General features: G+C 39.9%; 2 protein-coding genes across 6 annotated transcripts in view; one reads left to right on the plus strand and one right to left on the minus strand.

The window, feature by feature from the left end:
- The window catches only part of ADAMTS6 (ADAM metallopeptidase with thrombospondin type 1 motif 6), a 224,010-nt gene that overhangs the window by 78,362 nt on the left and 127,239 nt on the right, over positions 1-18,409 (plus strand). For all 5 annotated transcript variants that reach the window (XR_012084520.2, XM_078384552.1, XM_020783724.3 and 2 more), the window contains one exon: positions 9,450-9,493. Coding sequence is in view for 4 of the 5 variants with exons in the window: in XM_078384552.1 (XP_078240678.1) it covers positions 9,450-9,493 (44 nt within the window). In the remaining variant the exon portion in view is untranslated. The remainder of the gene's footprint in view (positions 1-9,449; positions 9,494-18,409) is intronic.
- LOC144586390 (uncharacterized) overlaps positions 1-18,409 on the minus strand; it is a 439,742-nt gene that overhangs the window by 11,282 nt on the left and 410,051 nt on the right. The window lies entirely within an intron of this gene.

The raw sequence follows: 18,409 nt of genomic DNA on the forward strand, positions 1-18,409 counted from the left end.
TTACAGCTATATCCTTTGTACCGTACTTAGGAAAAAAACCTATTCTGCATATTCCACCTATTACATATGAGAATGAACCTCTCTGCATCAGGTCTGAGCTAGCATAAACACAGTTCTAGTTTGCTATATCAGCTGATTCTAGTGTTTGTTTTAAGCTAAAGCATAACAATGATTAAAGGCTTATGAAGCTCACACAGCTCCAGTGGTGCAAACTTCCATTCATCAGGCATTTGTGCCAGCAATGCACTTTACAGACTACTTTGCAGTAGTTCTGAAAAAGCTGTTATAAAATAACCTAAAATAAATTCTTTTGTTCTTATAGTTAATAGCTTACACTCAAAACTGGAGAAGTGGAATAGTGCATGTATTAACAATTAAATGTACTGCCAATACGGCCTTCTGTCAAATGTATAGAAAGCAGGAAATGTAATAAGATTACTTTAGGAATGGGATAGGCAGCCATAATCCTACTGTCTCACCACACTTGAACTTTTTAGGAAACATGTGTACATACAAGAACTCAAGAAGGGAAGTGATTGAATATCATTATCAGCATTATATTTTAAATTGGCAAATACAATTTTTTCTCAAGATATTGTAAATCTACATTATTATGTCAACTAGAACTGGAAATCTCTGTAGTGCTATGTACAGTATAATAAAATGTAGTACAGTAGACATAAAGGCCTAAAGCTAAGGTTGTGCTAGCAGCATAGCATAAGGACAACATAAGTTCTTCTTTTCTCCTCCTGCTTGCAGAGCTGGGGGTTTTCACAGCCCTCTGGAGCAGATTTGGGGGATTGTGGGATTGCATCAGGGATGGGAGATTACCCAATTCTGAGCGTGCCGACAGAAGCAGTTCAATCAATGGATACACCTCACTAAGACACTGTAGAAACAGAGAGGGAGAAACATTAAATAGAAAGTTTTTCATCTTTCCCTTCCAAATAGTTGTAAGGGTTAAGTGGCTAAACTGCAGACAAAGAAATATATATTGAAAATGAACATTAATTTTCATTCAAATATCTCAGTCTTGAAGAGATACTCATCTTTAAAATCTACTTTGGATCTTTACTCCTTCTCCCTGCTCAAATGCAATGTGGAGACTGAGCTGAGTATTTGATCATCAAATGTGGAATTGGTTGTTGTGAGTTTTTCAGGTCATTTGGCCGTGTTCTGGAGGTTTTTCTTCCTAACGTTTTACCAGTCTCTGTGGCCGGCATCTTCAGAGGACAGGAGCTAGAATTCTACATCAAAGATTCAGGACATTTCATGAACAAGATCAGCCCCATAAAACTCAACCCCAGGGACAGACTGATCAGCTTTGATGTAATATCCCTATTCACCAAGGTACTGATAAAGGACACTTTGACACTCATCCAGCAGATCTTTCCAGAAGACATCAAGGCCTTTTTTCCCAACACTGCCTAATGACCATCTACTTTCAGTGGAATAATGATTTCTGTGAACGGACAGATGGAGTGGCCATGGGGAGCTCCCTCAGCCCAGTTATAGCAAACTTCTACATGGAACATTTTGAAAAACAGGCTCTGGCTTCGGCACCCTTCTCACCCACAGTCTTGTTCTGATACGTAGATGATACCTTCGCAATTTGGAGCCACGGTGAAGAAAACCTGGAAGAATTTCTAAACGATCTCAGTTGCATCCACCCAAATATACAATTCACCATGGAAAAAGAAATAGAAGGCCAGCTCTCTTTCTTGGATGTCGTGGTCATATGCAAACCTGATGTCCTATTGGGACACAAGGTTACAGAAAACCCACCCACATAGACCTACACAAAAACTCCAACCACCTACATAGACCTACTCAAAAACTCCAACCACCTACACAAAAACTCCAACCATCACCTGCAACAAAAAAGAGGCATAATCAAAACACTGGTAGACCGTGCAATTTGGAACTGGGAAAGTCAATTTCTCAGCTCCGAACTCAACCACATGAATTGGGCCCTACAGGCAAATGGCTATTCCAAGAATGAAATCAAAAGAGCCATCAAACTGAGAAAACAACACCGAACTGAAGATGAAAAACAGCCCCCCACAAATAAAGTATTTGTGCCATACATCAAAGGGGTCATGGACCACATGGGGAAACTGTTGAAAAAACACAACCTACAAACAGTATTCAAACCCACCACAAAAATACAACATATGTTATGGTCAGCAAAGAACAAAAAGGATCCCCTCACCACTGCAGGAGTATACTGGATACCTTGCAGTTGTGGCCAGGTATATATTGGGACCACAAAACATAGCATCTAGACCAGAATCAAAGAGCATGAAAGATACTGCAGATTAAAATAACCGGAAAAATCGGCAGTAGCTGAACACACTCTGAAACAAGCTGGACATGAAATCCTATTTCAAAATACAGAAGTACTGGACAACACCAGCAATCATTATGTTAGACTACACATGGAAGCCATTGAAATCCACAAACACCAGCACAGTTTCCAGAAAAAAGAAGAAAGTCTAAAAATCTACAAAGCTGGGCTCCCAGCACTGAAAAATACAGCCAGCGAAAAGGTCTATGAATTCTACCCAGCCACCAGGACTGATGATCACTGCACACAAAAGACTAGCCAACGACACCCACCAATCACAGTGACAGATCATCCCCCCCCAGCACAACGAACACCCATAACAAAAAAACACCCTGATCACAGGAAACACCCAGTCTCCTGAAAAGAACAAAAACCCTAATCCCACAGCTACAAATATTCAACAATCCCACACACTACGAGCTCCTGTCCTCTGAGGTTGCCAGCCACAGACTGGTGAAACATTAGAAAGAAAAACCTCTAGAACATGGCCAAATAGCCCGAAAAACCCACTATACCCATTGGATATTGGCTGTGAAAGCTTTCAAGAACACAAATATAAAATTGTTTTTTAAACATGTACACCAACTTTCATCATCTCTTTTGTATTTCTGGCTTACTTCAAAGTTGGCATGAGATTGTGTTAATTTTGAATTTGAAACATTAAAGTTTCATTGTAATGCTGCATTCGTAGTACAGTGGGGTCTTGACTTGAGAACTTAATCCGTATTGGAAGGCGGTTCTCAAGTCAAAAAGTCTGTAGGTCAAGTCTCCATTGACCTCCAGTGCATTGAAAACCGATTAATCCCGTAACAGGCCGTTTTTGTTCCATTTTGGTTTTTTTCTGGTCTGTAAGTCAATTCTCAGGCTGCAAGTCAAACCTAAATTTTGCGGCCAGAGAAGTCTGTAACTCAAAAAGTCTGTAAGTCAAGCTGTCTGTAAGTCAAGGGTCCTCTGTAACAGAAGCTCGAACTAAGGTTTGTTTCTGTCTCAACATGCAGTGGAAGTCTCCAGCCAAACATCCATTGCTATTGCCATGATGGAGTAGCTGCTATCTGCCTGCTTCTGCTTTAATCCTGAAATGCTTTTGTGTACATTTTGTAGTGAATCGGTACAGCATTTATATGCTTTTTCATGTAAGTCATCATAATATATTCATACTGAGATTAAATACTAAAGGGAAAAAGTGCATAGCCAAAATTTTATTTGATTATGACAGCTTTAAAAAGATATGGTAAACTAAGAATAGAAAAACTGCTTTTGTTGCGAAATCTGACATTTACTTTAATATTTTTTCAGTTTTAAGACTTTTGAAGAAGAAACCAAATTTTATTTTAATGCAAAATGTTGTGGTGGCATGCCACATACTTTAAGATTAAGCAGATGCTATAGAACAAGAAATCAAACCTTTAAATAATTCATGGAAGTATTTTTATTTCTAGAATATGCATACTAAACCTTCTACCGAAGCACTTAAAATTGTGAATTAGTAGTATTTAATCTTCCTGCAACTTATCTTTACAAAGCAACTGTAAATAAATCTCAAAATAGATGATTGTACATTTCTATAATTTTTTAATAGTAGAAGTCTCAACCTTACCCTAAACGTCAGAGGAAAACCAATATGTACATGACTTTCCCATGCAAGCAGGTCTTCCAACTTATTATGGATCAATATTTGGTTTACACAAAGAATGGACATTGTGTGGCCTCAGGACAGTGTTCATCACTACCAGAGAAACCTGTGCATTCTTCCAAGAGCACCATGGTACCCTATCTTTTTTTGGAAGAAAAAAAGAGTTGTGGCCCCTGGAGGCTTCTAGGAGCTCTCTCTCTCTTTTTTTTTGCTCCTAATCAAAATTAGAAATGGGTTGTACAAGCACTTTTGGAGGATATTATTTAGCCACTGGCTATTTCCATGTCTTGTGGAGCCTATGGTGTCTACTGGAATTGCTTAGCTCCAGTTTAATAATAATAATAATAATAATAATAATAATAATAATAATAATAATAATAATAATAATAATAATAATAATAATAATAATTGCATGCCATCGAGTCAATTCTGACTTATGGTGACCCTTTGCAGGATTTTCTAGGTAGAGAGTACAGTACACAGAAGTGGTATATCTTTTGCAGCCAAGACATTGCTTACGACCTGAGTTCGATCTGAACAGACTTAGGTAGCCGACTTAAGGCTGGCTCAGATTTCCATCTGTCTGAGGTCAGTAAATTGAGAACCCAGCTTGTGGGGGGAGAAATGTGCAGCCTGCATAATGAAATTGTAACCCACCAAAAAAGTGTTTTGAATGCTATGTGGTGGTATATAAGTGCTTATCTTCTGGGGGCATCCTGGCACTGTGCAGCTTGACCAAGGCCGTACAGACTGGCTCTTCTGGGATGCACAGTGGAGAGTTGAACTTCCAACCTCCAGCTCTGCAACCAGATACTTAACTTACTGAGTTATCTAGTTTACACTGTAATAAATGAGGCAGTGTTTGTGCTTTTGAGCTTTCCATTATCAAGATGCTTTATCAGGAGAGGTGAAAAGCGGTGTGTCCCAGGGATCTGTCCTGGGACTGGTGCTTTTCAACCTCTTCATAAATCACGCAGAGACAGGGATAAGCAGTGAAGTGGCCAGGTTTGCAGATGACACAAAACTTTTCCAGGTGGTGAAGACCAGAAGGGATTGTGAAGAGCTCCAGAAGGATCTCTCCAAACTGGGAGAATGGGCAGCAAAATGGCAAATGCATTTCAATATAGGAAAATGTGAAGTAATGCACATTGAGGCAAAAAATCAAAACTTTAGTTATCAGTTAATGGGTTCTGAGCTGTCCGTGATGGATCAGGAAAGAGATTTTTGTGTGCTGGTGGAGAGCTCAATGAAAGTGTCAACCCAGTGTGCGGCGGCAGTAAAGAAGGCCAATTCCATGCTAGGTATCATTAAAAAGAGGATTGAAAATATAAAAGCCAACATTGTAATGCCCTTGTACAAAATGCTGGTAAGGAGCTTGGAGTATTGCTTACAGTTCTGGTCATCACACCTCAAAAAAAGTCATAGTGAAAATGGAAAAAGTGCAGAAGAGAGTGACTCAAATGATGACTGGGCTAGGGCATCTCCCTTATGAGGAAAGGCTACAGTGTTTGGGGCTCTTTAGTCTAGAGAAAAGGCGCCTGAGGGGGGACATGATTGAGATGTATACAATTATGCTTGGGATGGATAATGTGAATAGAGGGAAGCTCTTTTCCCTCTCACACAGTACTAGAACCCAGGGGACATCCACTCGAATTGAGCATTGGGAGAGTGAGAACAAACAAAAGAAAATATTTCTTTACCCAGCATGTTGTTAGTCTGTGGAACTCCTTGCCACAGGATGTGGTGTTGGCCTCTGGCCTAGATGCCTTCAAAAGGGGATTAGGGATTTTCCTGAAGGAAAAGTCCATCACAGGTAACAAGCTATGATGGAGATGTATAATCTCCAGGCTTAGCAGGAAGGTACCTCAAAATTCCAGATGCAGGGGAGGGGTATCAGGAGACAGGTGTCTAGTTGTCTCATGTGCTCCCAGAGGCATCTGGTGGGGCCACTGTGAGATATAGGAAGCTGGACTAGATGGGCCCTTGGCCAGCAGGACTCTTTGTATGTTCTTCTTATGTTCTTATACTTCTGGACTTTGAATCCACATACTATTAAAAGATAGTGAAATAAAGTGCAATCATACTGTATTGTTGTAATGATGGAAATGTGATGTCTGAAGTTTTTTAAACGGGCAAAAATATCCACAGAAGCTTTCTGCAGTGGTAGTGCCCAATACAATTCAATGTAGTAATAATAGATTTTAAGTACATTTGAAAAGTCCATTTATTGTTAATGTGTTTGTACACTGGTGCTTTTTAAATGTTGAACTACAACTCCTGTTGGGCCATGCCAACATAATCAATTGGGAATTATGGGATTTCTCTCTTTTTCTGAATATCTGGCTCCCGGTATGGTAACCAGAATTGGACATGCAAAATATTCCTGTGCATCATACTGGAATTGGGGATAAAAGCTAGTTGTGATGAACACAGGCTTCTGATTTTCCCTAGATGTCTGTAAAGTTTTGTAAGACTCTTAGGGAGGGGTTCATGCATCAGAATCCCTGACCTGACATATGAACCTGAGTTTTCAGGGTGAGTGTGAATACCATCACAGGGTGAATCCATATTCCCAGAGCTGCCTTTTTTTTCTCAGTTTATTACTATATCTACATTCAATTCCTGCTTGTTAAACACTGTATTACGTGGGTTTGCTTATACAGTGTTATCTATTTTCTCCTCTTGGTGATTTAATCTCTTCTAGCCATTTATAGAACAAATTCCATGTATTAAAGTATTCTGAATCTTCTTCTCTCGAGCTCAGTGGGAGTCTATCCATTGCTGCACAATCTAAAATCTTCTTAATTATTTCTTCTTCTGTTGGTATTTCTTCATTTTTCCAATGTTCTGCAAATACAATCCCAGCAGGTGTCACAATATGCAGTGTTGGATAAACTGACGATTTATCAAAATCATCTAGTAAAATACCTAATAAAAACAGTTCTGGTTTAAAATCTATACATTTTTAAAGTATTTTAACCAACCATGTGTGTATATTAGTCCTTTTTTTTTTTTTGCTTTTTCACATGTCCACCATACATGATAATAGGTACAGTACCTACTTTTTGTTCTCATTTCCAACATTTACTAGACATATTTGGAAATATTTTTGCAATTCTGGCGGGTGGTAAGTGCCATCTATAAAACATTTTATAAAGATTTTCTTTATATAAAGTCGCCATTGTTATTTTACAATTTCTATTCCACAATTTCTGCCATTTCTCCAGTTCAATATTGTGCCCAAAGTTTTTGGCCCATTGCACTGAGAGCTGCCTTTTGACTGACCAGGAGCGCCTCTCTTTTGGATTAAAACCTCAACTTGGTTACACTCATCAAATGTATTACTGATTCCAGACACTAGATTATAAACTGAACGAGCTGCCTCAGATTTACACAGAAAGGGGAGATAGAATTGATTGTCATCAGGAAATTGGTTCGTTGAACTGCAAACAACATCTCCTAGTGGTTTCTAAGTAATGTATGAAACAAACTGAGCCCTGGGGGAAATTGCAGGCCAATGCCCTGAATAAGAGTCCTCCAACACATTTTCTGAAGATCAGCCCACCAGGAAAGAATTGAGCCACTCAAGATAGTGCCACCAAGTTCCATCCCAGAGAAGTAACCTAGAAGGATACTATAGTCGATGATATCAGAAGTTGCTGAGAGGTCCAGCAGAGCTAACAGTGACAAACTCCTCCTGTCCAGTTCCCAGTGTAGATCATCTGCCAAAGTGACCAAAGCTCTTTCTGTCCTATATTCCAGGCATGAAGCCAGATTGAAATGGACACTTAAGCACCTTGCCCAAGAATGGGATGTTGGAGACTGGTCAGTAATTATACAGCACAGTGGGATTCAGCCCCGAAGCCATGATGAAGGCAGGGGATAGAGTGGGTTGGGACTTCCTGGCAGAGAGATGCTGAATTACATAGCCCAGGGGCCTAACTGTACATGAAGGAACAGCAACAGCTTAGTTCTGAGCTGCCATGTAGCAACAGGTGGTAGCAAGAGCAAAGCAATAAAGCTGGTTTACAGTTTTGCCTGGCATGTGTTCATCTGGATTGTTGTCTCTTTGCAGGGTATGCTGGCCAAATGAAGGTCTCACAGCAGTTTGCCTTATATCCCCAACTCCAAAGTTGTGATGCAGCTTGGGGATGGGGTGGGCTGGGATTTTGTGGCAGGGAGATGAATCACATAACTGGGGAGCCTCATTATCCGAGGTTCCAGATAATAGCAGCAAAGCTGGGTGATAGTCTTGCCTCCCAGATATTTCTCTGGAGCATCCTCTTCTCAGGGTATGCTGGTTGAGGGCTATGGTGTTTTAAAACTGGAGTCCTCTTTGTACTAACAAGCTGGGCTCCTTCTTGTGGGTTGGTTTCTCTCCTAGCTAGAAACAGCAGAGCCTTGCATCTTTGGAGGAGGAGAAGGTATTTGCTGCTCAATTGCTAATATAGTAAATTGTTGAATTTGTGCCTTTATTTGCACAATGTAAATTTATACTTCATTGTTAATTTTGATTCACAATTTGCAGCAGCAAATGTTTGCTTATCTCAGAGTGCCAGTCTAATACACACATAGGATATCATTACAATTCTTTAATTATATATAGCAGGTTTGGTTTGGTTTCAGTGGGGGAAGGTAAATTTAGAGAAAAATACAATATTTTCAAATGGGGCTACTGATTATTCTGCTGGCCAAGAATCTTCCAAAACCTAGAGCCAAAAGCTTTTCTTTTAATGTGCCATTTAATATTCTAGTATTTAGATAATTAGGGTTTCAGAAAACACTTTCATTGAGAAAACACATTAGCTGCAAAATATTAGGATCCAAACACTGGCCAAAATACTGTTGCATAGTTATGGAATAGGTGTAACTTTTAATACCAAATTTCCTAAGTTAAGAAATCTCTGTAGACATTATCTGTTGAATACCAAGTTTCACAACTTGGTGTGAGACAGATAGTGCCTATGGCAATTTCTTAACTTACAATAGTTTGCTGCTAAAAAGTTACGTCTTTTGCATAACTGTGCAACAGAATTGCAGCCACTGCTTCATCACTGCTTAGCATCATACAGTATGGAGTATTCTCTGGAGGGAAAAAATATTTCAACAAGTTTAGAACGCTGATTCGGTAGCTTTTTATTGTTGTTGAAATAGTAATGCTATGCAGACATACTACTGTGGCTTCATAACAGAGTGGCAGACTGTTTTATAAGACTAGAGATTACAAAGGTCCACTTTAACCTTTTTTTCCTTCCTGGCAGGTGTCCCACTGGCCTGAGGCCAGAGGCTGTAAGCATATTGCAGCCTGTGGTTTATTACAGAATGCACTTCCAACACCCCAGCTGGCTGCACGTAATTTGAGTGATTGCAGTCTGACAAATGGAGTTAGAATGCAGAAATGTGATAAATATAAAAATGTATTACCAAGATGAACATCTTGTAAATATATCTACTTTCCCCTTTTTACAGATATGATATCTGCACCTATAAAAACAAGCCTTGTGGAACACTGGGTAAGGTTGCAAAATGTAACCTAAATCAGTCTTTCTTTCTTTTATCTTAGTAGATTTTATTTCTTAATATGGTTTTTCCTTACATTCATATAGTTATTTAGAAATGAATTCTAATACTTTGCTTGCAAGAAGCAGTGTTCAAACTGCTAGATTTCATATGTGTAAAGATAACTCTAAGGAAAGAAAAAAAATCATAAACGTTTACTATTAAAATATGCTTTAAAAGACATGTACAAATATAATTAACACTTTTGGTGTAAATGCTTGTAGTGGATCTACTTTCTGATCTGTCCCTAAATTATTTTTATAAGATGCTTGTATTGCATGTTTTCTCATGTTTTCTGTGCTTTTACACTAAAATGTGACACTGAGGAGTTTATAATCTATGAAGTATAATAAGAAATAATTTTTTAAATATTACTATAATAATAATATCTACTGATCTGTAAGGTTTTTGTTTTTTTAATATTTGGAGTATTGGGCCAATATATCATTCAATACTTATGGCACTGAAATGTCCAGCTGTGGAAAGAGCCACATCAACCTAACGATGTACCAGTTATGTGACTTGCTATAAGGCCACACGATCAGTCATTTGACCAACGTCTTGTGAGACTGACATAGTAGCTTTCACAGTTGGAGCTCTATACAAATATTGAACCAAATACTACCCTTGGAATTTTAAGAAGAAAATAATTTTCTGTTATTTTGTCAGAATTTGTAATCCTTCCTCCAGGAAATGTTCTTCATCATGGTTTCTGTGAAATCACATATTGGGTCTTGCTTCATGCTTGTGCAAACACCTTGGAATGTTTTAGAGCCTAAAGAGATGAGTTTCTGTCCCTGCTCTCCCTAGCCAGCACACATGCTCCCGCTCCCTGGAGCACTCCTCGGTTCCCTTTCTTCTTCAGATTCCCTCAAAGCCTTCCCCTGCATTCTGCCTACTAACTTTCTTTCCAATCTTCAGACAACTTGCATGTCCTGTTTTTTTCCTGTTGTTTCATTCTAAAGAAAGAAAAGAGAAGCTTGTTTTAACTGTGTTCAGTTCTTGCTGTTTCCATACCATTAACTCCCCGCCCTCATGCAAATAATTTATGTTCTCCTCAGGCCCCTTCAAACGTGCCCTTTTTGGATGGACACACTAAGTGTTTATTTTGGTTAGGCAAAGATAATCAGCCCCAGCACTTCTGATTTTGTAAAATGTTAACCAAGAGAGCAATAAAAAACTGACAGTCTCGTCTCTGCTCTCGCTTGTGGGAGAAATTGCTTCAGGTAGTGGACTCCATTACTACTCAACCAACAGTTCCAAAACTCATTATGTAGGGCCCTCATTCTGAGGCCTTCCCTGAGCAAATTTTGGCTAACCAGAGAGCACTCATGAGTTCTGATCAACAGTTGCAATCTTTTACTCTAATATCTCAGTCAGAAGGTCTATCCTCAGTATTGAAATCCTCAGTATCAAAGCCAGATCTACCCGAATCACCCGACATAGCCAGCAGGGACGGCTGAGGGGACTGACACCGAGGGAGGCCCGGAAGGAGATAACTAGAAACCGGGCCTTCTTGGCGGTCGCCCCTTGGCTATGGAACACACTCCCTGCTGAAATTCGGCTGGCACCCTCGCTGGGTGTTTTCAGAAGCCAATTAAAAACTTGGTTATTTAAACAGGCCTTCCCCCCAGTTAATTAAGTGATTTTCTCTTTCTTTTTTTTCTTTTGAGTATTGCCATCTTGGAAATCTCTTGTTTAGAATTAATTGTATAATGATATTTTATGTGTTTTAATTTATGTAAGCTGCCCCAAGTAGACGTTGTCTAGAGGGGCAGGGTAAAAATCAATCAATCAATCAATCAATCAATCAATCAATCAATCAATCAATCAATCAATCAAACAAACAAACAAACAAACAAACAAACAAACAAACAAATAAATAAATAAATAAATAAATAAATAAATAAATAATCGATGTTAAAATTGGCCACATCAGCTCAGTCAAAAAGAGAAAACTAAAGTCTTCTGATGTAGAGGCTTCAGCCAAAATCAAATGTAAGAAAGCTAAACTTCAACAGACAGCTTCCTCCCTGACTTCTTTTCCTCTGAGACAGATGTTTTAATTTGCCTGGTTTCCCATTCCAACCAGGAGATGTCCTGGATTAAGGCTACACCTGTCATGCCTCCTCAGTTCCATTCCCGTCAGTGGAATGAAAGGTTTTAACTTCCTCAGGTTTGAAGTTTGCCTTGACCATTCCACCTTCTGCCTTAACATTGCTCTCAGCCCCAGTGGAGGAAATTGTTCCTGTTTGTGAACACTCTTAGGGCCTCTTTGTGTTTCTCAATATTGACTGTGAAATGGAGATGGTCTCACCACCGTCAGGCTCGATCTTGCCTGGGACCCTAAATGATATCCTATGTTTTATCCACATTGTGTGCCATATTCCTATCCAGCTTTGGAATTGGCCTGCCAATTGCTATTCTATCAGTTTCAGGGACGTCTCCCAGGCAGACATCGGGCTTCTTTGCCTGCATGGTCACGGGAACCCTCCTCCTCTTGCTCCAGATCGAGGTCTACAAACTTCAAACTTTCTGTAGATTCCAGATACTCTCAACACCAGGACCAGTCTTCTAGACAAGATACAAGGACATTTTTAAGATTCAGAGGACTGAAAGCACTGTTTCAGAGTTTGTTGCCTGGTATACTGCACTGCACACGAGAAGAAAACAACAGTTGATACCTATTGAGAGAGAATCTGGTATAGGAGGTACACAAACATCTTCAAGAAGAACAGCAAGATGTATTCACAAAGGCTTTCACAGCCGGGATCTAATGGTTGTTGTGGGTTTTTCGGGCTATTTGGCCGTGTTCTGAAGGTTGTTCTTCCTAACGTTTTACCAGTCTCTGTGGCCAACAGAGTGAGTGAGTGAAAAACAAAACATCAGCTTTGACTGCTTTGTAACTGAGAGCCTCACTTTTTCAATCAATCCTTTTTCAATCAATCCTTCCAGCATCATTGTTCAGCGCCTTTTATAACCACTTGGCACACCATAACCAGTAACCAGTGGGTCTTGGATGTAGTCAAACATGGTTATATACTAGAATTCACCTCCCTCCTTCCTACCATTTATTTCCAAACCACTATGCCATCTCCTATCCTCCTTGAGGAGGTTTCAACTTTGCTCCAGAAGGATGCCATTCAGAGGTCACTTCTTCCCAATTGGCTTTTATTCTTGGTACTTCACCATCCCCAGAAGGGATGGAGGCTTGAGACCCATTCTCGATTTCCGATGGATGAATTGCAACATTCATACCAGAAAGTTCAGGATAGTCACATTGGAGACAATCCTCCCACTCCTCATGAAAGGGGACTGGTTCATGGTGCTGGATCTGAAATTCCTATCACCATTCATCCCAGGTGCTGCTGCTTTCTCTGCTTCACTCTCAATCATACCATCTATGAGTTCAGAGCTCTCCCCTTTGGCCTGTGCATGGGTCCTTGGGTGGCCTACAAAATGCATGACTCCTGTGGTGGCCTACCTCAGACAGGAGGATTGTAGTTTTTCCATATATCGACAATTGGCTCATAGTGGCAGACTCGAAGATGAAAGTGCAATGGGACCTCTCCTTCACATTAAATCCTCTTCAGGATCTCAGCCTTCTTATAAATCTAGAAAAGTTGCTTTTGTGCCCGACCAAGTCAGTCTCCTTTATTGATGCTATTTTTTGACTCTTGAAATGCCAAAGCTTACTTACTGCAGAAGCAAGTAGTAAGGATTGCAAATTCTATCAGATGCTTCTAGGTAAATTCTCATATCAGCCTATTCTGCACATAACTCCTTGGTCTGATGGCCTCCACAGTCTTGGTGATCCCACACTCTTGTCTGAGGATGCATTTTCTGCAGTCCTGGTACCTGGCCTCCTTCAGTATTCTGTAAGACAGCAACAGAAATATGTTACTGGTACCGAAGAGCTTGTGCAGCAGCTCACATGCTGGAGGTTTCTCTTCAACCTAATCATCAGGGGGCCTTCAAGCCTCACATTCAGGTCACATTGTTTTGGGTGCCAGACCCAAGTACAGTGGTTTGACACTGAGAGTCAGGCCATATAAACAAATTAGAACTGAGTACAGTAATGAAGGCATTTCAGACCTTCAAGAAACTCCTGCTAGGGAATGTAGTAAGGGTGATCACAGACAATATGACCACCATGTACTACATAAACAAGCAAGGAGGGTCTCACTCCCTTTCTCTTCTATATCTGACAGACCTTTTTTGAGTAGACACAATTACCCAATGGCTATTCATGTGGCCGGAGTGGATAAAGATGAGGTGGGCTTTTTCAGCCCTTAGAGGGCTGCAACTCATGAGTGGCAGCTGTTGGATCACAGATCAATCTCTTCGCCTCCCGGACCAACAAGAAGTGCAATGTTTACTACTCTAGGGAAGGTCGGGGCCAGGGCTCATTAGGAGATGACTTCACATTAGTTTTTTCCCTCCCATATCACTGTTGCACAGAGTCATGGTAAAATTGCATTGGGACAAGTCCAGTGCAATTCTCATTGCTTCCTGGTGGCCTCAACAACCATGGTTTGCTATTCTATGACAGTTGGCTGTAGACACAGATCTCCTTACTGTATCCAGTAGGGTGGTTCACCACCCAAACCAGAATGTCTCAAGCTGATGGCATGGCTCATTCTCCTGAAATAGATAGCAACCTGCTGGAGTCACACAAACCTTCCACTAGGTGTAACTATAATTACAGGTGGAAAACATTTGTGCTCTTTGCTAAGTCTCAGGATGAAGCCTACTCTCAGCCCTCCATACATACTGTACTGCATTTACTTCTGCATCTTAAGAAAAATGGACTTTCTCAATCCTCCTTGCAAGTCTGTCTTTGTGGTATTGGTGGTTCACCTACTGCCTATCTTTTTACTGAGACTGAGTTCCTCAAAAGTCTCAATAATGTTTATCTTAACTGCCATCATACCAGTCCATAATGTTTTCTCCATTTAGTTCTTTCACAGTTAACAAAACCACCTTTTAAACCATTGGCAACAGCATCTTTATGATTGCTGTCTTTCAAAACCTGTTTTCTGTTCTCTATAAGTTCTGCCCATTGAGCAAGTGAATTGGCATGCCTCTGGTATGACCCTTTCTGCAGTTTTCAAAGGGGAAGGTCACATTATTTTTTGGGCTCTCTTTCTTTCTTAAAGTGGTCTCCAAGTTTTATCTTAATCAACCTTTCACAGTGCCTACTTTCTTTCTCCTCCTTCTGATCTGGAACACATGCTACACACCTTAGATGTATATGCACACAGGGCAGTAGCTTTCTAGGGAGTTCAGGCAATCAAACAGACTTTTTATCTCTTACTGAGGTTTTAAGAAGGGAAAACAAATTTCTTCTCAAAGGATTTCCAAGTGGATGGTCAATACCATCTCTTTATGTTATGAACTTGCACAAAAGCCTCTCCCTTGTAACTCGAGGAGTCATTCAATATAAGCAACTGCAACCTCCACAGCCATTCTCAGAGACATTCACTTTCAAGATACTTGCAGAGCTGCAACTTACTCCCAGCCATATATCTTCATGAAACAATGTGAGAGCTGTTGTTTCTTCAGTTCTTCTGAGACATCCCTCTAGTTGGTGGGTGAGCTTGCTTGTCTCCCAATGTGTGATTTCACAGAGACCACAATGAAGAACAAGTTACATACCTGTAACTGTGGTGCTTTGAATGGTCATTTGTGAATTCACACAGCCTGCCCTTCCTCCTCTCAGTCTGTCGTGTTCTCTATCTCTTTTTAACTTTTGGTGGACTGGGGGAACTGAGGAGCACTCCAGGGAGTTGGGCATGTCTGCTGCTTAAGGGGCAGGGCCAGACACTAGGCTCTAGAAGGTTCTGACGTGTTCACACAGGCGTGAAGCAAGACCCAATGTGTGAAGTCATACTGTAGATGACCACTTGAAGAACCACAGTTACAGGTAAGAAATTTGTTCCTACATTTTTTTTGAACTTCATTCATTCATTTGCCCACACATGATTTCAATCCAATAGAACACTTAAAATATCAGTTTATTTATCCACATAAACATGATTCCACAGGAAACATTAATATACAACATAAAGAATATTTTCAATATTTTACTAACAAACATAGGACTGCCTCTGTTCGTGAAATTACCGTACATTCCTGTTCATCAGGCATTTTTGTTTTAGTATGAAATGATCAACTATCCATTGAATTGAACCTGTTTCTGCCAGATCTTTTTCTTTTTCCATTCTTTTTTTCCCTGTATTAGAACCACATAAGGAGCTATGTATTGCATTCATTGGAGAACCTCTGCAGCTGTTTGGTAGCTTCAGGGAGTTATTTTTCTTATATTGCACATCTGTCAAACATGTGCTGTGATACTTAGACCAGGTGTTATGCTCTCATTTTGAACTCTGTTGCCTTCTCAAATATAAAAACATTGTCCAGAATTTCAAATTGGTCTTAGAATTGTTAAGATATTTTTAAATATATCTTAAGAATCAGTTCCTTGAGGTGCACAGATACAGATGCACAAATTAAGTCCCCTGATGAATGCCTTTGTGCATTGGACAGCAGAATCCCCCACTCCACTGTTTCTCTTCCATCACCAATGGATATGGAGAGTAGGAGCTGCTTTGCTTCCCAGCTGATGGTTGATCAGTCATCATAGAACAAATATGCTGCAGGCAGCAGAAACTCACATTCTCGTTGTTGACTGGTGCCGAGATGGAAACATGAAAGACATTGGTACTATTAATTGGCTGCAGGGATAAAGGGGGAAGGAAGAGAATGCAGCAGCAAGAGCCTTAACAGGTTTTCTGTTTCACGTGATGACTTGGAGACCTCTGTCAAAGGCACAGTGACACAGATCTTTTAGTTATCTCATGAGTATAGTGCTGGAAAGAGTGATTTCTTGCTGAATCAGCTGTGATCTATGAACAACTTCTATCATTCCACTTATCATTCCACTTCTGTGCTTTATTTCAACTCTGCCTCTGTATCAAATTTTGGGTTTGCCCTCCATGTTTTCATTAAGGCAGACTTTATACATCTCTTCAATAACAGATATTTTGCATTGAATCAATTGCACTGACTTGCACCTACCTTGATTATGTAATCTTTTAGGCATGCAATCTTCAGTCTCAGCTTATAGTAAATTTACACGAACATGCTGATGTTGCTGTTTAAGAATAGTGCTCTTCATCTCAGGCCTCTGGCTAACTAACATTTTTATGAAAGCCAGTGCTAGGAGGTGCTATTGCTTTATTACGTTTGGAGGATATAAGATCTCCTGTATCAAATACTTAGGGTGGCAATGTTGCTATCTTTAAAGATTGAAGGACCACCTCCTCCAATTTCAACCCAGTTTCTGTTGGGTTTAGGAAAACCTGTTGAGTCTGGTACAGCTTCCTCTTCTTCCAGCTTTACCATGCACTCGGAAGCAGTTGTGGGAAAAGCTGTCTACAGTGCCTCCAATATTCATATAAGTTCAAGAGGATGATGTGCACTTTCTGTTTTAAACTGAAACAGTGGCACTGAACAGTGTTGTTGTTTATGCAACCAAGACTAGAAGTAGGAAGAAAGCTCACTTCTTTCTAGTAAAGAAATAAAGAAGATGGATCTCATGAGTAGATTATTCTGTTTCTCTGCTGCCCTTACTATTAGAATCAGTAATTTTAATGCTGCAGTGGTAATGTATCAACAGTTCCTGCGGGAGAAAATAGAATCCTTCACACCAGCCTTCATACCACGACTGTAAAAATGTTGCTCTGCTAAGGGATACCCGCAGGCATGCCATCCATCAGATCTATTTTGCTAGGCATGTTGCAAAGTGTGCAGCAGATGTGATGTCACTATCTGTCTCACTCAGAAGGCATGATAGCTGGACTTTGCAAGTATTTCAGAAGATACTAAAACTAGGATTGATGGAAAGCAATTTTTCAGTACAAAGATAGATGAAGCCATGACTTAGCTGTTTAGAACCAGGACTAGTGCTAAAAATATGGATATTAGTTTGCAACAGCAAGTTTAGATAGGATCAGTTTAGATAGGATTGGCATAGACAAAGTCTTATATTAAATCCAAATCTCAGCAATCACGATCCTTGTGTTTCTCCACGTATCAAAAACGGTAACAAAGGTGCAAACTGCTGCTCTTTTTCATCATTGAAGAAAATCTCAAATGGCTCCAAAAATTGTCTTTGACTTCCCTCATAGACGTGAAAGCCTGTCTTCTTTCTGTTTGAGATTTCTTACAGCACCATGAATGGTGACATGTCAGATCTCTTAGTGTATTATATTAACTTATAGCTCATCAACACTACAAAATTCTACATAAACTGTCTGACTCTACTGTATCTCTTAGGTTTTATGGTAGCATAATGCATGAGGTTTCTGTGGCCCTCGCTTCTGACCACATAGTCTTTATGTTGCTAACAGACACAAAGACTTACTGCAGTTGGTATGGTTCAACTTAATACGGTGGACCTCAGTCTTTGCATAGGAATGCCATTTAGTGGACCTTGGCTGTCGGTAGCAGTAACAATAGGTTGTGGGCCTCATTCCTGTGAATATCATTTCACATAGTTCACATTAGAACACCTTTTTCACAACAATATACCTGAACCGTTTGCTGTGTTTAAAATGCTGAGAGTGATGGAACACATTTGCAGAGGAAAGGTGGCCCAAATATTTATTTATTTATTTATTTATTTATTTATTTAATTTATTTAATTTATATGCCGCCCACTCTACCCAAAGGTCTCTGGGCGGCTTACAACAATAGCAACAGTGATGCCCACTGTTGATTAGTACTGTCGCAATCTACCTTGGGTTCCCTATGGGGTGAAAGGTGGCATATAAATAATTTAAATAAATAAATAAATAAATGAGATA

The sequence above is a fragment of the Pogona vitticeps genome, chromosome 2 (genome assembly GCF_051106095.1).
Source record: "Pogona vitticeps strain Pit_001003342236 chromosome 2, PviZW2.1, whole genome shotgun sequence".
In the NCBI taxonomy this organism is placed as follows: Eukaryota; Metazoa; Chordata; class Lepidosauria; order Squamata; family Agamidae; genus Pogona; species Pogona vitticeps.